Source organism: Oryzias melastigma, linkage group LG19 (assembly GCF_002922805.2).
Source record: "Oryzias melastigma strain HK-1 linkage group LG19, ASM292280v2, whole genome shotgun sequence".
Classification (NCBI taxonomy): domain Eukaryota; kingdom Metazoa; phylum Chordata; class Actinopteri; order Beloniformes; family Adrianichthyidae; genus Oryzias; species Oryzias melastigma.
This window is the reverse complement of record NC_050530.1, coordinates 23,952,082-23,974,139: the sequence shown is the minus strand read 5'-3', so window position 1 is coordinate 23,974,139 and position 22,058 is coordinate 23,952,082. Positions and strand designations below refer to the sequence as shown.

General features: G+C 40.8%; 1 protein-coding gene across 1 annotated transcript in view; it reads left to right on the top strand.

Annotated features, from left to right (window-relative positions):
* Positions 1 to 467: 467 nt before the first annotated feature.
* Positions 468 to 22,058, top strand: part of htra1b (HtrA serine peptidase 1b) — a 23,558-nt gene continuing 1,967 nt past the window's right edge. The window contains exons 1-9 of the mRNA XM_024284895.2: positions 468 to 1,465; positions 3,594 to 3,693; positions 5,402 to 5,516; positions 5,739 to 5,828; positions 17,065 to 17,259; positions 17,355 to 17,387; positions 17,828 to 17,942; positions 18,853 to 18,910; positions 20,527 to 20,622. Of these exons, the coding sequence (XP_024140663.1) occupies positions 1,018 to 1,465; positions 3,594 to 3,693; positions 5,402 to 5,516; positions 5,739 to 5,828; positions 17,065 to 17,259; positions 17,355 to 17,387; positions 17,828 to 17,942; positions 18,853 to 18,910; positions 20,527 to 20,622 (1,250 nt within the window). The 5' untranslated portion in view covers positions 468 to 1,017. The remainder of the gene's footprint in view (positions 1,466 to 3,593; positions 3,694 to 5,401; positions 5,517 to 5,738; positions 5,829 to 17,064; positions 17,260 to 17,354; positions 17,388 to 17,827; positions 17,943 to 18,852; positions 18,911 to 20,526; positions 20,623 to 22,058) is intronic.

The window sequence follows — 22,058 nt, the reverse complement described above, 5'->3', positions numbered from 1 at the left end:
ACCTAATCATCCAGCTGCTAAAGAAGACAGATAGAACTGTTTTTCTGACTTTATAATCTTTGTTGTTCCATAAAAAACTGAAAAGAATCTTATCCAAGTTGTAACATTGAGTTTTGGTGACATCTAGTGATGCGAAAACATACAAAGCTCCAGACATCTCTTCTGCTTTGCTTGATTGTCCTCTATAAGTCCCTGGCAAACCAGAATTAAACCTCACTTTGATAGATCAGTAAAAGCAGCAAGTTAATCATCCACATCTTTATGTTATCTTGATACCTATATATATAACCAATGTTCTCACAGGAATGCCACAAACTTCACGAGCAGCACATTTTTCAAAGGTAAAACTTCTCATTTTTAAATTAGGTTTTAATCCAAAAACACTTAAAAATGTAGTTATAACAGATGAGAGTATATTATAGTAGTTATATGTAGTTATAGCACATGAGTTATTTCAAATATTTTAAAAGATGGTGGTATCATCTGCAATTTGAGACATTTTAAGTACTTCATCAAAGACATTTGAATCTGTGTTGTCAAACTAGATGGTATAAATTTGGCCAACAAGTAAAAAAAAAAAACTATATGGAGAAGCTGGACATCTTTGTTAAACCTACTATATAAAAGTTCATCAGCACAGTTGTCTTCGTGTTTTAAAGGCTTTAATGAAAAAATGATCAACGTCAAAGGATAGGGTGTCAATAATGTATTTATGACTGTGTGGAAAGCTTTCTGAAAGGAGTACATGATCATTTCTTTTAGTCTAGTAAACCTGCAGGAGGAAAAAAAAGCTTACTCCCCCCCGGTGTTTGATTGCGCCCGTAAAACCGCCACTGCGTCTATATGACCGCCTTCTTCCCCTCCCTCTCGGACAGAGCTCCTCCAATCTCCTGGCGTGTTTATCCTGCAGTTGGTATAAACCGGAGCGGCTCAGGAGTCCTGACTTCATCCCCGTGACCCCCCAGACCCTCTTTGAGCTGCGCCTGTTCTCGCTGGTGTCTGTCAGACTGTCCCGTCATGCGGCTCCGGGTACCGGTGTGCGTAACGGCGCTGCTGGCGTCCTCCTGGCTCCTTGTGGAGGCGCGGATCGTGAAGCGCGTGGCCATCGGCTGTCCGGAGAAGTGCGACAAGTCTGCGTGCGCACCGATCCCGGAGGACTGCCTGTCCGGGGATGAGCTGGACCGCTGCGGCTGCTGCCCGGTGTGCGCGTCCGGCGAGGGCGCTCCGGGGGACCAGGAGTGCGCGGAGGGGATGGAGTGCGTGGTGACCGACGGCGTGGAGGCGTCCGCCACCGTTCGGCGGCGAGCAAGAGCCGGTGTGTGCAGGTGCACCAGCCCCGAGCCGGTGTGTGGCAGCGACGGCGTCTCCTACCGGAACATCTGCGAGCTGAGGCGCGTGAGCAGCCGCGCGACGGAGCTGCAGCAGCCGCCGGTCATCTTCATCCAAAGAGGAGCCTGCGGCAAAGGTCAGAGCAGCGCGCGCAAACCGCAGACAGTAAACTGATGAGATTATGGCAAGCCAAAGAAGACAATAATAACCAGGAAACGCGTCGTGAAAAACGGTGTATTAGCCATGATAAATGTCGCTTTTAATACAAGTTTTAAAAGTAGTACATAAACTATGGCAAGCTAAAGGGATCAATAATTGCCAAGAAAAGTGCCATATAAAACTAGTGCATTAGCCATAATAAACGCTGATTTTAAAGCACGTTTCAAAAGTAGTAAATTCTGGCAAGCCAAAGGGGTCAAAAAGTGCCAATAAAAACAGTGTGTTGGCCATGAGAAACGCTGCTTTAACACGTTTTAAAGTAGCACAAAAATTATGGCAAGCCAAAGAGGTCAATAATCGCTAGAAAAAGCACTGTTAAAAACGGTTGATTGGCCATGAAAAACGCCACTTTTAACGCACATTTTAAAAGTAGCACGTAAATCATGCCGTCTTGTGTTCTCCCAAAATGGACGTTAAAAGCTGCGTTCTAGCCTGAACAAACCGTGAGTCGAAAGCTCCGTTCTAGCAGGTTTTAATCCGGCGTTGACAGTGCTGTGTTTTTGTGTCACATACGTGCGTTGATTGGGCCTCTTTGCTTGAATAAAATGGCCATGGTCAAATTACTTTCTTAATCCCTCTCATGGCCTAGTTGTTAACACAGGTGTTCAGATAGCTAGTTTTTCCTTATTTGGGAATCATGAGTTCGATCCCACGGCATTACACAACGATTTCTTCATGTTTTTTCTTTTGCTGACTTCTAACAACAGTATTATCTTGATTGTAGTTAGTGTTTCTTTTTTGTTTTTCGTCTTTTTTTTTTTTTACAAGTATGAGTTACATTAATAAATTATGGAAAGTATTAAAACAGGGTTTCTTTGTTTCAGGCAATTAGAAATCTCTCTTTATAGTCAATAAATTACCAAAGCAGCATGCTGTTACTAGCACCAAGTGGAAGGTTGTTTTTTTTAAGAGTTACAAGTCCTTATTTGTTGTCATAAATGGCTAGCTCAGTGGCACTGCTCAGGTCTTGTAATTGTTTTTGTTGTTGTCACCCAGATTCAAGTCCCGCAGTCGCTATTTTTTTTTTTTTACCTCTTTGACTTGCCACAGAACTTTGCTCGCTCGTGCACAATATGTTGGTGAGGATGGTTCTCTAAGGGCCCCAGTGAGGTTAGAAGGTTCCTTTAGTTAGGACACAAAAGAACACTCATGGCGTTGACTTAAAATGAACGTTTTTATTTTAAGTAAAAGATTAAATATGTTTTCATTTGACTTTTTTGTAGTTCTATTCTCAAAGGTTAGAAGGCAGCACCTCTTGTTTTACCTGTTCTCTTTTTGTAAAATCTACCTTTTCTACTCTTTTAAGTACATTTTGGAAGATAGGTTCCAAACCCCTGGTTACCTGATCAGGTGTGTTTGGTCAGTGAGAACCTTGAATCATTGGATCCAGACAGAGTGGAGGTCTGGGTGTGGACCGCTCTGCTCTAAACTGTTATGATAACACAGTTTGCTTATGTGATCCGTATCACATCAGATAAGCTCTTCCTTGAGAAAGTCAGCTTCATTTATGGAATTTATCAGATTGACCACTCAAACTGTTCTTCAAGTGAAAGTGATGGGAGGTTAAAGTGAAGCAAACTAAAGCAGGAAGTGAGGTTTACAGGTGTGCAGACAGACTGGTGGATGTCAGAATAAAACAGGAAGTGAGATATGAAGGATCTCCAGAGGGTTAAAGAGGTCTGAAGATGTTCCAGCTGAGAGACTGTGAAATATTTTCAGGAAATCTAAACATTCATCAGATTCTTTCCCCCTCCTTCCTCCAAGCTGCCTGGCGCCTAGCGTTACAGAGGTCCCAAATGGGAAATTTTTAGCCTCCAGATTCTGAGTGTGTTATCTTAACAAGGTTAAACACACATAAAAAAGAAGATCTGTTAAAAACAAAGAAGATTGAGTTGATGAAGTGAAGTTCCTGTAATGAAATTCCACATCTCTTCTCTGTCCATCTCATGGTTCTTCTTTTCTTCATCTTTGAACTTGCTGAACCACAAGCTGTTTAGAATAGAACTTTTATTGAATTGTTACTCATAGTTTGCTCCCCCTCCCAGGTCAGCAGAGCCCTGACAGCCTGCGTTACAAGTACAACTTCATCGCCGACGTTGTGGAAAAAATCGCTCCAGCTGTGGTTCACATTGAGCTGTTCCGAAAGTAAGTGCCTGACCCGCGGTTCACCGAGCTGAACGCTGGCTGCTCTCCGCTGCTATGATGAGGACATCTCATCATTTACAACAGGGGTGTCAAACTCAATCTCACAGGGGGCCAAAATCCAGAACACAGCTTAATTCACGGGCTAAACAGGATAAACATTTAATAAACACACCAAGGCTACAATTTTAAAACTTTAAAACCGTAACTTTTTAACATAACTATGACTACAAACAGACAGGAACATTATTCCAGGATAAATCGACTTAAACCTTAAATAACTTTCAATATTTTACTCTCTATAAATATTTGGTCAAAATTAGACAAGTTAGAAATAAGTGCAAAATAACATCGGGTCATTATTAACAAAAAAATAAAACGATCTGGAGGGCCGGATATTATTACCCTGAGGGCCGGATCTGGCCCCCGGGCCTTGACTTTGACATGTGTGCTTTAGTGGTTTAAATAAACACTGATTTTTTTTCGAAAAGTTTTTTATCTGTTTTTCTGGAAAAACTCAACAACTTTCAGGACTTGTTCTCTTGCGAAGTTCAGAGGTCATGAGACACCTCACAGCCCCCATGTGAACACCTGAGAAATCCCTCTTCAGGATCTTCATCATTCAGATGGTGTTTTTTGCATGTTCTTGTGGCTTTTTTGATGAGGTAGGACATGTATTAACCCTGTAAATCACACTACCTTAAAAACAGAATTTTTTTAAACCTTTTGATGACCCCCCCCCACCCCCCAAAAAATAAAAAATAAAAAAAAAACACCTCAGAATATAATTTTTATGTGATATAAATAGTATCACTGATGATAGATTGTGTGACTTGGTAAGTTTTTTTCTTCCAACGATGTAAAAATTATTCACAAGACTGTTTAAAAAAAATCTTATTTAGTTACTGTCTCAAATTTGACCCCCACATTTTAAAATTGTGTAACTGAGTTATAAAGAATTTATTACCAACACATTTTGCATTTTTTAAATACTCCATATAGTTATTTTAAAAAAGAGTAACAATAGATGAGTAATTCTCACCATAAAGTTAACAAAACCTTTCCCGCCAAAAATGTTTTTGAGTTTTAATGGGAGCAGCCATTTTGAAATGAGTCCTTCTACTGCCCCTATTGGAATGATGACGAACTACAGGCTAGAAAACATGGTAATAGTTATTTCCAATGGTTTTTTTTAACTCTTTAACACCTGAGGCGTTGTCTGTGACGCTTAAACACAAAATTGTTAACATACTGTAACTTCTCGACCATTAACAAAATAATTCCAGTAGATTCTAAAGTTGAAAATTACAAAAAGAACATAAACACTGGAGCTCCGGTGTTAAAGGGTTAATTATTATGAGTAAATTCAACCACACCACCCTTAAATCAATAGTAATACTTACAATTTGTAAAAAAAAAAAATAACGTAAAATTTAAACAAAATTTTAAGGGTTAGAGAAAGGGCGATTGCTTCATGCCAACAGTTCCGCTCACAACTCAGATGTGAATTCCTAATAAATCACCTGCTGCTATGCAGAAACTGTGTCCTAAAAAAACAACACAGATTTTTTTTTTGGCTAAATATAATCATAATTAAAAAATCCACTGGGATTGACAATAGATCAAAATATGATATTAGTGGGACTTTACGTCATTACCAGGTAAACTAGTGCTTCAGTAGACACTTGTTGTCTTCTTCTTCTCTGTTGAGGATGGTATTTTCCAAGAGGGAGATGGCGGTCGCCAGCGGCTCCGGCTTCGTGGTGTCTGAGGACGGACTCATCGTCACCAACGCGCACGTTGTGGCCAACAAGCACAGAGTGAAGGTGAGCATCAGCAAAGTCATTTTTACTAGCCTCAATAGACAGGACAACTAATATGTAGACAGGAGGTGTGGCCTATTGTTTTTATTATGACCATTCCATATAGGTGGAAAGTCCCTCAATGATCCTTAGCTTGGTTTTAGTTGGATTCCTGGAGGTAGGTTTAACAAAGAAGTTTGCAGAAGAACAGGAAGTCAATTTGATGGCGTCCTCGCCATTTTCCAGGTGGAGCTGAAGAGTGGAGCCACGTACGACGCCAAGATAAAAGACATCGACGAGAAAGCTGACATTGCTCTGATCAAGATTGACACGCCGGTGAGGATGTGCTGCATCTTCCTCTTTTTCCTCCCTTCCTTCTCTTCTTTTCCTTCCTCCTTGTCCTATTTTCCCATCTCTTCCCTTTCATATTTCTTTTTCTTTTCTTTTTTTCCTTCTGTCTTTTCAGCTCAATTCAGTTAATTTAGAGGGAGCCAGTTCACAGCTGAAGTTGTCACAAAATAACAAGACAAATCAAGGCGATTTTGTTGTGTGAATGCTTTGCAGCATTTGCCCCGCAGGAAATGAATGAGAAATTTTTCAAATCCTTCAAAAACTTTGTGCACTTTGAAACTTGTGAACTTCTGCATATCCTTTCAGATAGATACGCCATTCACATTCAAAAATGTTCAGAATCTCCTGGATTTTTAAGGGTAATTTGGAATTTAACTTTTAAATAAGCAACATGCTAGCTGTTTTTGGCTAATTTAGACATTTGACCTGTTTTTTAGGCTAATATTTGACTAATATTTTAGCATTGTGCTAGCTGTTTTGGCAAAATTAGATTTTTTAGGTTCTTTAGGAACATTTTAAGTTTAGCTAATATTTTAGCATTATGCTAGCTATTTTGGCAAAATTTAGACTTTTTAAAAGATATTTAGGAACATTTTGAGTTTAGCTAATATTTTAGCATTATGCTAGCTGTTTTGGAAACATTTTATTTTCTTTTTAAAGTGTTTTAGGCAAATTTGCAGTTTAGCTAATGTTTCAGCCTTATGCTAGCCGCTTTGGCAAAATAATACTTTTTAAAATGACCTGTGGCAAATTTCAATTTAGCTAATATTTTAGCCTGCTTTGTTAAAATTAGATTGTTTTAAAGTTCTTTAGACAAATTTAGAGTTTAGCTAATATTTCATCCTTACGCTAGCCGTTTTGTAAAATTTAATCTATTAAAATATTTTTGTATTTTAATATTTTAGCCTGCTTTGGTAAAATTAGATTGTTTTAAAGTTCTTTAGACAAATTTAGAGTTTAGCTAATATTTAAGCATTATGGTTTTTGTTTTGGCAAAATTAGAAATCGATCCAGTTTTTTTTTTTTTTAGCTAATTTGTCATTTAGCTAACATCTTGGCAAGCTTCAGCGTTTTCAGCTATCATCTTGAGCTTTTTTAGCTCTCAGTTTCAGCATTTTCAGCTCTCAGCTCTAGCATCTTTTGCAGCCACATTCAGCGTACAGCATTCACACTGGCATTATAACAGGTAATGTTTTATTTCTATTTGCAACAGCTGTCATGACTAAATTCAGTTTGGATTATTCTTATGAGGCCAGATAGTCTTAACTAGATTATACCAACAGAAGGGTTTTTGGTGTACTGGTACAGAGCAAACAAAAGACATAGATAGGACATTTCCCACTAAAGAAAAAAAACAAATAAACCTCCACCAGAGCCAGACTCAAGAGAGCCGTGATCTACTGTGACATGTTGGAATCTGGGAGAATAGAAACAGAAACACTGGAACATCTGATGTTAGACAAAAAAGTGATGGAAACAGTGTTAGCAATGACAGAAATCAGACTAACATCAAATGACAGAAACATCTGTGAGAAGATACACTGCAAAAACAGGTAAAAAATTCTTAAAATTTGAATTTTTTTCTCTTTTAATACACAAAAAAATCTGCCAATGGGGTAATACAAAGTGTCTTCCCAAGATTTCTTATTTTAAGAAAAAAATCGGGTCACTAAAATGCATTTTCTTAAACTAAAATAGTTTTCTATTAAAAAAAATCCTAATATGATTATTTTTCTTGCAAGACAGAAAATAAGCCAAATTTTAGATTTTAAGATTCAGTTTTTGCAGTGTACCGCAGTGACCCCAACAAGACCAGAACAGGATGAGGATGGAACAACTCCAACATCTGTTGGGAAAGTCAAATCAAAGGCGGGAAGAAGGGAAAGCAGATGAATGTAGAACCATTAGAACATGTTAAAGAACAGAGGGAAATGTTCAAACAACAGAGCAGGAAAGAGACAATCTCAAAAACTCTGGAGAATCCATGAGTTTCTATTTTAAAGTTCCACTCCGATCCTCTTTTGATCTATTTTCAGAGTGTTCCCAGAGGGTTTTTAATTATAATTATGGCATTTTTAGTCAAAGTCAAAAAGCGTGTGTCGTTTTCTTGACATAGTTTCTGCAGAGAAGCAGGAGTTCATTAGAAATTCACCTCTGAGTTGTGCGCAGCAACCCCGCTCCCTCTTCCCCTCCCCATTGCTGAGCTTGTGGTTGCAGTGTATTTTCTGTCACAAATTCAGTCTTTCTCAAACAGCACGTTTTTGTCTGCCCATGAATCACAACAATTTGAATAAAGAAATACTCCGAAATACAATTATAACCTTCAGTTTCTTTATTTTACGCCCTTCATCATCAGAAAATGCTACAAGAACATGTCAGAACACAGTTTTCATTAGAGTAGGTCTTGAAGAAGATTTCTTTTCTTCATCCCTTTCTTCCTTCTCTTTCTCCTGCTTCTATAGTTGTCTGTGGCGCCTCCTCCCCACTTACTTTACCTCCTTCCTTTCTTTTCTCCTCATTTACCTTCTCATATTTTTCATCCTTGTTTTCCTCCTTCTTGTCCTGTTACTTTCCTTTCTCCTCTTTATGTCACTCCTCTTTTTTCTTATCCGCCTCTGCCTTCTTTTCCGCCAGTCCTCCTCCTTTTCTTACTTTTATTTAATGTTTTCCCTCATCTTTATTCATCTTTTTCCCTTCTTTTTTCCACTTTTCTTTACTCCTCACACTCCTACTTAGCCACATCCTTCTTTTCCTTTGTTTTTCTAATCCTCCTGTTTCTCTTCTGTCTTTTTTGCATCTTCATTTCTTCTTCCTTTCTCTTCTTTCTTTTCATCCTCTTTCTTCTTCTCCTCCATGTTTCACTCCTCTTTTTTCTTTGTTTTCCCCCTCTCCTGTCCTCCTCACAGATGACTTTTGCCTTCTTCTCTGCTCTCTGTGTTTTTGCTGATGTTCAGTTTTGTTTGTCTGGTTTGAATTTGAGCTGCATTTTTGAGGCGAGGCCTCAGCAGTGACTCACAGCCGCCTGCAGGGCAGACACACCGACAGCAGTCATGCATTTTCTCCTCCAACAGTCATTGTTTGGGTTCCGCATGGCCCGTTTCAGTCCAGGATGTGAGCTTCACCACAGCATCCAAACAAAGAACCTACCATCATTTCAACCCTCCAATGACTTTAAATCATCTTTTGATCTATTTTCAAAGCATTCTCAGTTTTAATTTTGATTTTGCTGGTTTTCGCAAAAAAAACAAGAAAAAAAAATGTAGTTTTCTAGGACATAGTTTCTGCAGAGAAGCAGGAGATCATTAAAAATTCACCTCTGAGTTGTGGATGAGAGAGTAAGCGCACCTCCATTTCCCATCATCCCTCCTGCAACCTTACACCCCCTCACAATCCCAACCTAATGTTAGCAGTTCAACAAAAAATGTTTGCAATATCAGAGCTATCCAGACTTACAGTTCTGATCCAGAGTCCAGCTCAGATGACAAAAACAAAGACGTTCAAGAATCTATTTGTTCACAAGTGGATGCATCAGAATGGAGCAGAGCGGGGAGCTGGTAGTCCTACGTCACACCTACAAGCTTCATCAAACAGCATTTTTTCATCTGCTTCTGAATCACAATAATTAGAATAAGTAAATACTCAAAAATGTCATTTTAATCCTAATTTATATAACCTATATCAGAGGTCTGCAACCTTTAACACCAAAAGAACCGTTTGGTCCGGTCTCTGACAGACCAGAACTCACAGAGAGCCGCTAAATCCTACTGCATTTTTTAGAAAATACACTTTAGTTTTGATGTGGTCATTAAGCTATTCCAATGAAAATGTAGCTATCAAATATTTACAATGAATTAAAAAAAGTGTGATATTTTTCTATAAATAACAACTTTGACGTCTTTAATTTTGACAGCAGCAAATACAAGTTCCTTTCAAAATAAATGCTCTCCTTCTGCTGCAGCAGATTTTGAAGGTAAAACTGAAGAAAACCAAGTCAAACGTGACATTTTCTTTCATGATGACAACAACTAGATGCTAGGGTGCAGCATATATTAGAACGTGCTAAACTCAACTAACTAACTTAATATTTATTAAACTTGTTAGCACTTTTCCTAAAGCTAAAGAGTCACTATGGAATGGTAAAAGAACCACGTGTGGCTCCAGAGCCTCGGGTTGCTGACCCCTGACCTATATGATCAGAAAAATGATACAATAACATGTTGAAAAACACCTTTTTCAGTGGAGTGGATTTTCAGATCTGATGTTTGACTGGAAGTGCACACACCTGCAGTGTAGTGGAGAAGCTCTGGACTCTGTCTGGAAGGAGGACTCATGCCCTCCTCTGATTTCAACTAAAACATCTCTCTTTTTGACCTTTTCAAAATATCAAAACCTAAACCTCACATCAGCAAAGGAAAAAAAACGGCTCATTCTGGCAGATCCTAAGAAATAAACAGTTTACCTGGCAGGTGTGAGCAGCTGCTTCCCCTGTAGGGCAGGCGTGCACCGACACGCTCATGCACACTTCAGATGCTGTGTTCAAGGCCTTCAGGACATCTCAGTTGTAGTGATGCTGACACTAACATCACCATCTTCAGAGCTGCAGACATGCAAATGAAGATTCACGTTGTTTGAGCGGGAATCTTCGCAGAAGAAAGTTTGATCCCAACTTTAGAGAGATTAGAACTCAAATCAGCCAATGCATGAAGCCTCCGAGTCGGGAGGACTGGCTGGACGTGTGCAGAAAGAAGCAGCTGCCAGAGCGCTCCGAAGCCTCGTGGTGATGTTTCACTGAGATCTGGCACCGTTCCTGGATCGTATCTGTCGACAGCTCATGATTCCATCATCTTCATTTTTGTTCTTTGGAAGTGTTTACAGGAGAAGCCTAAAGGCACAGAAAAGCCTGGAGTGGGTTCTAAACCACAGAAGCTGTCATCGCTAGATTACACTTGGAACAAACTCTCAACATGAAATAGGTTTTTTGGAGAAATCTCTCTGCAGTTCAAACGTTTCTGCAATGAAAGTAAAAAATCTAACGCCAATGTTCCTCTTTTATTCTCCAAATGTTACAAAAACAGCTCAATTAAACACAGTTTGTTGAGTTGAGATTTTTTACTGCCTCTGTCGCTATAGCAACAGAGGAGGGTGAAATTTAAAGCTTACTTGGAGTCTTGACAATACAAACTTGTGATGCTTGAATTTAAATTGGAAAATAAAAATTATTTAGTTGTCAAAACTGCATTTCTCAATGCAAAATCAGCTGAAGATTGTCTTGAAGGAGCGTAACGATTGGAGACTAGAATGGTTGAAAGTTTGCAAAAAAGGGTCAGATTAGAAGAAGTGAAAATGTTTGAGGGTCAACCATTTAGCCGGAATTCTTTGAACTGTTTTAATAAAACTTAATTTAAATGGGCATTTTATTACAATGTTGTATTTTCTTTACATAGAAAAAATACATCTACATACATTTTTATCAAAATGAATGTCTTCTTTGACATCGTTCATTCCCAGTTAGCATGTCGTAGTTAGCATGTCTTGTCTGATTGTTCCTGATACTGAACTCCATTAAAACAGCCACAGTCTCTTAACATATTAGGCAGACACAGTTATTTCGCATTTCACAAAAAAAAAAAAAAAAACATCCAATTTGCCCTTCACCTGGAAGTGGTGACCCTCACTGTCAACGTTTTTATTACGGTTGACATTTCAGAAATGAAACCCTTCATCAAAGAAGGGTTGTGTGACAGTGTTGCCACAGGTTTACATCAAAATGAAATGTATCCAACCACATCAAGAATCCGTACAGTTTTTAGAAAGTGCTTGGGGTCACATATTATTGATTTTATGACAAGAGCCTGCGGGCCGGTAGAAATTTTAACCTAGACTCCATTTGGTCCACGAGCCAAACTTTGGACATGCCTGGTCTAGGGGATCTGGTAAAGCATAACATGAAAGCAATCTAACCCTGACTTTAAGACAACAACAGAAACCACAGACCGATCGACGCCATAAAAAGTAATTTATTCATTTACAAAAAACGATAACTTTAAATAATTTAAAGAGATGAAGTGAAAGGTTTCAGGGTGAACTATAACAAATAACATATAAATCAAGAGGTCGCTACCTGGAGTACAAGTAAAGAGAAAATGATGACAAAAACGAACCTCCCTAGACTAAACAGGAGAAAACGTGGACTAAAGAAAATGGCAGCTTCACTTTGAAGACTCACTGCAATTAAAAATAGTGTTTTTAACATGTTCTTGTGGCATTTTTCTGATAATGGTGGACATATTTCAAGAAAAATTAAGCTCAAAATTGCATTTATCAGTATGATTTTATTCAAATCTTTGTAAATCAGGAACACATGAAAGAAATCCAGTTGGAAAAACGTAGTTGTGAAGTAGAACCTTACAACGACGAGCTGCAGTGTCCCTGCTCCTCTTCATTCTGATGCATCCATTTGCAGGCAAATAGATCCATGAATGTCTTCCTTTTCCTCGTCTGAGCTGGTATCTGGATCAAACTGTACGACTGGATAGCTGTGAAATGGATTTTGTTGCACATGTTAGGTTGGTGGTGTGAGGGGCTGTAAGCTAGCAGGAGAGAGCGTCAACAAAGGTATAACATGAAGTGGGGGTGTGCTTACTTGACATAAACAGTTCCGCCTGCAATTCAGAAGTGAATTTTGAATGAGCTCCTGCCGCTCTGGGAGTATGGGGTCCGGGGAGCCTTACTCAGGGCTGTCCGGTCTCTGTATGACAGGAGCAGGAGCTTGGTTCGCATGGCCGGCAGTAAGTCAGACCTGTTCCCGGTGCATGTTGGACTCCGGCAGGGCTGCCCTTTATCACCGGTTCTGTTCATAGTCTTTATGGACAGAATTTCTAGGTGCAGCCAGGGGCTGGAGGGGATCTGGTTTGGGGACCACAGGATTTCCTCTCTGATCTTTGCAGAGGATGTTGTTCTGTTGGCTTCATCAAACCGGGACCTCCAGCATGCATTGGAGCGGTTTGCAGCCGAGTGTGAAGCGGCTGGGATGAGGGTCAGCACCGCTAAGTCTGAGGCCATGGTCCTCGACCGGAGAAAGGTAGTCCGGAGTAGGCCTCCCTGGTGAGGCGTTCTAGGCATGTCCCACAGGGCGGAGGCCCTGGGGAAGACCCAGGACACGCTGGAGAGACTATGTTTCTCGGCTGGCCTGGGAACGCCTCGGGGTCCCCCCAGAGGAGCTGGAGGAAGTGACCGGGGAGAGGGAAGTCTGGGCATCTTTGCTTAGACTGCTGCCCCCGCGACCCGGTCCCGGATGAAGCGGAGGAAGATGGATGGATGGATGGATCCTGCCGCTCTGCAGAAACTATGTCCCAAAAAATGATGTGTTTTTGATTTTGGATAAAATGGCCTCAACCTAAGGGAGTATGACTTCAGATATTAGTAACACTGAGGCTCTAAATTCACTTTTTTGGTTACTAGCCGGGGTGGGCGGTAACATTCTAAGTCCACCAGCCAAATCTGGACTCTACTAGCCAAAGGTTTCTGTCTCGCCATTTTGTCTGACGTCACTGTGAAAAGGGGTCTATTGAACATTAAACGCAGACGTGATTTCAGGAAACACTTCTTCATGTTCAGCAGGACCTGGAGTAGCAGGAAGTTTCTGACATTGTGTTACCAGCAGGAGGTGCTAAGTCCAGATCATAGTCTTAAAGTTCAAACTTCAAAACGTCAAACTTTATTTATCAAAAGCGCTTCTTGTATTTTGCGCAATTGGAAGTGCTTTACATTTAAAAACAAAACAAAAACATGGAACAACTAAAATGCTGGTGCCGGAGGACCTCAGGGTCCAGAAGGACTCATAAAAGTAGATCACTTAAAGAAGAATGCCCAAGACCATAAAGACATTTATAAACCATTAAAAGAATCTAAAGTTCCACTCTAACTACCATATAAACTTTCTTTCAATAAAATTGTTCCCACTGCTCTTTTAATTATGATTATTTCATTTGTAGCCCAATCAAAAACTGGTGTTGCTTTTTCAAAGTTGTATTTTTTGCAGCACAACAGGAGTTCATCAGAATTTCTCATTTGGGTTGTGGGTGGGACTGTTGGTGTGGAAGTTAGCTCAGCTAATTTCCCATCAGCCTTTTGTTTTCACTTTCTCCTGCTAGCTTATAACATGCTCAAGCTAATACTTGCTAAGCTTACCGTAGCAAAGCATAACCAAAAAAAACAGTGAGCATATAAGAGCTATGCATATGGTGTTGAATTTCCGCCAAAAGTCTTCCACGGCCGTATCTCAAACTCCACGCACGCAATGACCGCTCCACGGGCGCAGGACAGTCTCCACGATGCTCCTCTACTCCTGCACGCTCGTGAGACCTCTTCTCGCGCTCATGGGAGTCTCTTGCTGACCTCTCCTTCTCATCTGTGAAGTATCCTTACGCTCCTAAAACTAGTGGAGGACTGTACACGCATGGAGCTTCTCCTGCACGTGTGAAACTCAACATGTCATTAGTTTTTCAAATTAAAACTATAAATGAAAAGGGGGGAAAGGACTGATTTATTTATCATTTTCTAAACTACTGTAGTAAAACGAATTTTGAGGTTCCCATTTTAAAAAAATGGAAAATGAAGCAAACAAAAAATAAATGTTTAAATTCATTTTCTCAGAAAAGAGTTCGGCCACACGGTGGGGAAAACACAAAGAGGAACTCTAAGAAAATTAATTTCATCATTCATTATTGGTGTCAGACACCTGAAAATAATGAATTTAAAAGGTTTTTTTCTGTTTTTTCCGTTTTTGATGTAATACTTTAATGAGAGCACAAATAATTTTTCTGTTTCTCTATAATGGTTTAGAAAATGATCATTTTATGAAATAGTCCTTTTTAATTTATTTATTTTACCATGAAAAATGAATGATACATGGATCCAGTTATGGTGTCAGCCAGCAGTCATGGGGCGGGGCCAATAGAAAAGTGGCTACTCACACGCAGGTTTCTGTTTTGTTTTTTGATTTTTTCTACAAACTGGTTCAGGAGTTGTTCCTCGTGCAGGACTGACACCACGAGCGCGCAGGAATACATCTGCGCTCATGGAGGCACAATTGTGTTTGATATGCGCTCGTGGGGACTTTTGGCAGAGATGTATTCAGTCACATGGCAGGCAGCTCAGACGAGGAAAGTGAAGACATTAATGGATCTATTTGGGGAGATTTTGACCTGTCCATGGCAATCCCGAGCTTTTTCAAACATCCGGTTTTCATCTGCTCCCAATCCAACAGGATTTGAAGAAAATACTCAGAAACACAGTTTTCATTTTAAAATCTTTTATATACGTCCTCCATTATGAGAAAAAAGTGCTAAAAAGACCAAAACCAGGATTTTCTTTGGACTGGGTCTTTGAACTGATCAGTTTCATATATTGACCTCATAGATTTCCCTGCAGTGTTGGTGGAGGAGTGCTGGGTGTTACCCTGATGAGATGATTTCATCTCCTAAACCTTCACTTTAGTTTAATCTGATTTAGCTCTGAATTTACACTGAGAGCAACCACTCTGTTTAGAGTCTGGAGACTTGTTTTTACAGTGGGGGGGGGCAGCCAGAGTTCACCCCCCCTCACCCCAGAGCATGATAATGAGAGGAGAGCAGGAGCGATTACAGAACACAAAGGAGGTTTCTTTGTGCTCATTTGGTCGACATCTTCTGCTTGATGACAAAGCTTCACCTCTTGGGTTTGTAATCAGAAGCTGCTCATTTTCTTTAAGGGGGGGGGGGCAGATTCAGATGAAGAGACTTGGTCCTCTTGTGGTAGAAAAACAACATTTTATCAAACGAGGTCTGACCTGCTCTGACCTTTCTGCTCTCCTGTTTGAACGGCTGAGAACCTGGAGTGGAAACTTTCTGTGGAGGAGGAGTCTGGCCCTCATCTCACCTCCTTCATGTTCTGTCATTCTTACCCAAAGCCCCAAAGTAGGTCAGAGTTGTGTTGAGTAACTTCCCTGAAGGAGGTTACTTAACCGAGGAAATGAGCCACACATGTGTCTGCTGGCAGCGCCGCACAAACGCACAAAAACAGACGGTTGTCATGCTCCCAGCGGAGCAGACACACCAAACCACCGCTCCAAATCGCATCTCCTGCCACACTCCTCTGCTCCGCGGCACGTCCCGGCCTGAAGCAGGTTAGGGGGAGGGGCTTATTCCAGTGGCGGGAGAGTCAGTGCTGGTGCTTCAAGAGGACAATGTGAGCACCGCAGTGTCTACAGGATGTGTTGTTCCTGATTCACAAAGATTTGGATGAAGAAAACGCAGAATTCTTTTTAGCTAGTTTATTTTAAGCTTCATTTTCCATATTACAAACTATGGAAGCATTACTCATAGTAAATTTGATTCAACTAGAAAAATAAAATTTGAAAATTAAAATGATTAACAGAAATGCTTTTAGATTTTCACAATGTAATGAACAGCTTTTCTATTTTCTTCATCATCACCGCTCATTCTGTGACATGATTAAAGTGATAAAGCAATGATGACTGCTTTTTCATTTTCACATCTCACTGTGCAAAAACCATCTCATAAATCAGTTTGAGTTAGCAGTTCCAAGGAGCGGACCATTGGGGCGGAGCCACACGACGACGTCAGTGCTCACTTCTCTTCTGCTTTGGTTGGCGCTATCAGCAAACGACATGCCGGTGTCATTGACTTATAAAATTATGATTAATGTAAAAAAACCAAGTCATCCTATAGCTGGACTCGAACCGGAGACGATGGATGGTGGAAGCGCTAACCATTATGCTACCCTATAGCTCATGATAAGAAACATGGTATTCCTGTCTGGAAGGTTTAAAAAAAATCAGCAGTTTAATTGTAGATGAAAAGATGAACTTTCTCCATTGAGCTCGCTTTTCCCACTCTTCTTTCTCTTTTTCCTCTTTTCCCTCTTCTCTATATAAGTAATGGTGGAAACTGTCTTTGGGGATGTTCTGGGCTTAACAGAGCTGCAGATGTCGAGCAGAGACGGCAGTCGATCTTCTCCAGGTTCTAAAACCTGCAATTGAAGAGTTATCAAAGATAAAGACAAAGCTTTAAACAGATCAGACGAACAAGAATAAGTTAAATGTGATGATAACTGTGATGGATTCTTCATCAGCATCCTGTTTGAACTTTGAAGTCTTCCAGATCCTCACTGACGGGGAAGATCCGCTCAGTTCTGTGTTGTCTTTCTTTCCCTCCCACAGATGAAGCTGCCCGTCCTGCTGCTCGGTCGCTCTGCAGACCTGCGACCCGGAGAGTTCGTGGTCGCCATTGGGAGCCCGTTCTCCCTGCAGAACACAGTCACTACTGGCATTGTCAGCACCACCCAGCGGGGCGGTAAGGAGCTGGGCCTACGGAACTCTGACATGGACTACATCCAGACCGACGCCATCATTAACGTGAGCTCCTGCTGTGGTTGGGTCAGCGTGAACGTGAAGATCCTCCTGTGTTCTGCAGAAACTCCTGACTGCAGCTTCTCTGTGTTTTCTTTCAGTACGGAAACTCGGGGGGGCCGCTGGTCAACCTGGTGAGTGAAACTTAGATTCTGAGATTCAGAGTCTGTCGCTGTGATCGGACATTAGGAATGAAAACAGGAAGTCCTGTCGGTGCAGACGTGTCACTTCCTGTGCTAATGCGTCAGGATAATGTCGAGAATGTCATCCCAAACCTTTATCTGAAAATGAGGAGGATTTGCTTCTAGTCACTTGCTTGTTTAACTAAATGGAACGCGGTCCGTGCAGCAGGTCACCACTAGAGGACTTTTTCAGAACAAAACCAGCAAGCCGCTTTTCTCCTTCAGAATCTACTGGGATGATCCTGTTAACAGTTCAAAAGTTACAGTATCTTAAAGATTTTGTGGTTCAGCGTCACCGAAGACGCCTCAGGTGTTCAAGAGTTGAGAAAAACTCTTATTTTAGTCACTTATTCCTTTTGTTGCCCAATAACCTTCTCCTCTTTGCCCTGCAGGACGGAGAGGTGATAGGCATCAACACTCTGAAGGTCACCGCCGGGATCTCCTTCGCCATCCCGTCAGACAAGATCCAGCAGTTCCTGGCAGAGTCTCATGACAGGCAGGCCAAAGGTTTGTCTCCACATCCACAGCCTTCACTCAGCTGGAAAACATGTGCTAACCTGCAGCAGTCTGCCAGGAAAGGAAAGACAGAATCTACTGTAGCAGTTATATCAGTTAAATATGGAAAATCAGCTGCAGCTCAGAAAGTTCCTGGAAAGAGCAGTTTATGAAACACACACACCGAAGACCCTGCAGTAAAGAGAGGATTGTTAACATTTAGCTTTGATATTAGCAGTTTGTAAAGCTAAAGAAGTTTTCATGAAATTCTACTTTCTTTACTCTCTGATTGGATGGAAACAGCTCCTCTATGTATTTGTATTTATGTTTTGAGGTCATCTCAGGGAAGCATGGGTGCACACGCTCACGGTGACTGCAGGTTTATGGTATGAAGACTTTAAAGGTGTGTGGCTACACTGCAGAAACAGGCCCCTGAGAGAGAAGTCTACTGCTGCATTAACACCAAACGCGGCAGGAGCGTGTGGTTGCTCCTGCCGCGGAACAACCACCGGAGTTATTCTGGAATTAATTCGTTGCCACATCATAGATGATGTTGAGAGAGTAGCTTGGGTTAATGTTAATGTTGTGTAAAATCTGTTTTTTCTCTGTGAATCAGCTGATCACTGGAGTTACGGTATGTCAAAAGGAAAAAAGGTCAAAAGCTTAAAACGGGGGGTTCCAGTTGAGGACTTCAGCTATAGATTTCAGGTGCAAATTATGTTTTGTTTTTTTTTGTGGCCAGCTCCAGCAGGGGGAGGGACTTCCAGCTGTTGATTTTAGCCCCATATTTTTTCTGCATGTCCAGATTCTCTAGGAATAAATTGGACGAACCTTCACACAGACAGATGAAGAAAGGGAGCTGTAGAAATGTTTATCTTTTCCAAAGTGAACTTTATTCATGTCTGATCTCCGTGTTCTGCAGGAAAAACATTTTCAAAGAAGAGATACATCGGCGTCAGAATGATGAGTCTCACTCCAACGTAAGTTCTGCTCCTGCTGACTCCTGTCAGAGAACAATAAGGTTGTGTCTGAATCCCTCCCTAACTACTAAAAACTATGTAGTGCAGGACTATTTAGTGCCCTGGAATTTAAAAGCACTACTTTTATTTTGTTTTTTTAAACACCTGATATGATGTCAGTGATTTCATGAAGTGAAAACTGAATCAATACGAATATTTCACGACGTCTGTTTAGGACTCCACTGTGATCTAATGATTAAAATGAGGATGGTTTGTTAAAAAATTACATTTAAACATGTTTTTTTTTGGCAAAAATTGTTTGAACGCAATGCATTGTGGTCTACATTTGCTGATCTAATGAGCATCGATGCACTCTAGGTTTTTGCAAAGACTTCTGGGAAATTTCTAGTGCACTCGATTTTGGAATTGTAGATTCGGACAGCACTAGAAAAAGGAGAACGGACTATATAGTGAGAAGGGAAGGAATTTGGACATAGTCTAGATCAGGGGTCTGCAGCCTGTGGCTCCGGAGCCTCATGAGCCTCATGGGACTCTGTAGCTTTAAAGAAAACACTAATGATTCAAACAAATGATCAATTATTTATTTCAGTTTTGCTATTTCTGTTCAGATTTTTAATATGTCAAACCACACAGCAAAATTATGTCATAGAAATTATGTAAAAATGTTCTTTAAATTTGTGTTTTTATTGTCACGTTAATTTAATCAAAATCTCCACAATTCTACTTACTAATTACTTCTAATTCTAATTACTTTAAAGTGGTTAAAGTTCTAAGAAAATGCAGTTTAAAAGAATTAAAAATGATCTAGAATGATGTGTTTTGTCCCTCTCATCTTAAAAAGAAATCGGAATAAAACACCACATTAGTTTTTAATGTTTTTTTAGTTGTTTTTTTAATAATTGGATTCTACTTCAATGTTGTTTATATTTTAAATTGAACTGAGAATAACGATGATGGTGCACCAAAATCCTAATGATTAAAAGCATCATGTTTGACTGTCCTGCATTTTATTTTGAAATTACTCTGCCGCTGCAGCAGCAGGATCTTAGTTGGTGGATTTTATTTTGAAAGGAACTTGTGTGTGCTGCTTTCAAAAGTAAAAGAAATAAAAACAGTCATAGAAACATATAGACACTCTTGTAATTCAATATTGTGATATTTCAAATCTACGTTTTAATGATTTTTAATGAGCACAAAAATATGAATATTGTGTATTTTTCTAAACAATAACGTGGGATTTGCTGGATTTTGATCTGTAAGAAACTGGACCAAATGACTCTTTTAGTGGTAAAGGTTGCAGACCCCTGGGCTAGATTCTAGGCTCTAGAACTAGAGAAGTTCTGCTAGAAGGATGGGACAGAGTCAAGCTGCTGCGCTTCAGCACGACACTGACGGGTCTTATCTGCATCTCTCACTTCCTCATTGCGTTCTCCTGTGTGAGGAAGCATCATTTTCATTCCACACATCAGCTGGAATGAGTCCAGGTTTGCTTCAGGTCCCTCTCCAGGTCATGCTAAAGTTCATGACCTCCGGTGTTCAGGGCGGGGCTGCAGGGAGGGAGCGGTTCTCTCGAGAGCTGAGGACGCGTCACCAGATATCCTCTTCTCTGTCATCAGGCTGGCGAAGGAGCTGAAGGCGCGACACTCAGACTTCCCTGACCTCACCTCGGGCGCCTACGTCATCGAGGTCATCAGTCGGACTCCGGCCGAGGCGTAAGTGTCGACAGCCTCGCTCTTCATCAGGGACTCCTCTGCTTCTGCGCCAGGAAAACACATTAGCAGGCGCTGTGCGGTCACCGAGCCCCTCCTGCAAGAACATTTGCCCCAGGGACAGATTTTTTATGAAACCACACAGCTACAGCTGAGAAAGCAGCAGCTGCAAGCTTGTTTTCTGTTAACAGGCAGCACCTTAAGAAATGCGGGTTTGAACTTTGGTTTGAAGGTCGGGAATCTTTGCTTTTGGGTTTTGGAAACCTGCTTCAGTCAAGCAAAACCAACAGACCTTTTAAAAGATGCTCATTCTTGGCCTTTATACTTTGAAGAAGATCATGTGACATAAAAACAAGCGAGTCCACCTGTGCAGAAAACAGCTGAGTTCAGTTAAAGCAGAAACATCTGCAGCTGCTGCTTTCTGGCCTGCTCCGCTCTCCTCACGGAGCAGAAAATTCACATGTCGGCCTCTGAGAGATCCAACATCAACCTTCATCAAAGTGTGCAGAGAAGGCCAGCTGGCAGTGAAAGCGCCGCTGGAACGGCAGACGATCAGATCCGCTCCTGCCTCCAACATCCCGGCCAGAACTCCGTCCCAGCAGTGTTTAACGACTTCATGAAAGTATTCAACTGTCAATGAACATGTGTGCGTTCTTTCTTCAGCTTCATCCTCTGGGGTGCAATCTTAACATTCGGCTGTCCAACGGGTCAAAAATGACCCATCTTACCAAAACCAAAATAAAGCAACAAAATAGAAAAAGATTAGTAAACATCATTAAACCTTTTCAACACAAACCAACTGTCATAACAGTTTTATTTTACATTGAAAATGTAAAATGTTTATTATTGCTATTATATAAATGGTAGCAGCTGGATGGCTCAGTGGGCTAGGTGAAGGGCTGACACTCAGAAGTCCTGGGTTCGATTCCCAGGGTTGTCCACTGATCCCCACCCAGATTGGGTCCTTAATCAAGACCCTTGACGCTGCTGCCTAACTGGGTCCCTGTGCCCCTCAAGTTCAGGGTTGTGTCAGGAAGGGCATCCGGGGTAAAAACTCTGCCAAATCACTGATGAGAAACAGTGGGTGATGTTACACTGTGGAGACCCCGAAAGGGATAAGCTGAAAGTGAAAGAAGAAGAAGAAGATTGCTATGTGAAGTAATTACTTCTGGATTAATTACACTGAAAGAGAAAAAAACAGTCAAAACTCTGGAATTTATTAGTACTTGTGTTATAACACAGCACCATAACAAACCGTTGCTCTGACTTCAGGAAAATTGTTCAAAATCAACCTGTTAGCACACGCAGGACGGTTTATGGAAATGTGAGGAGAGGTTTTGTGGACGTGCTGCACAGAGGTGTAGTGCAGAAGTTCTATCAGGAATCTGGGACTTTACCTGACCGACCCCTTGTGTGTGTCGAGGTTTAGGGGTGTGCGT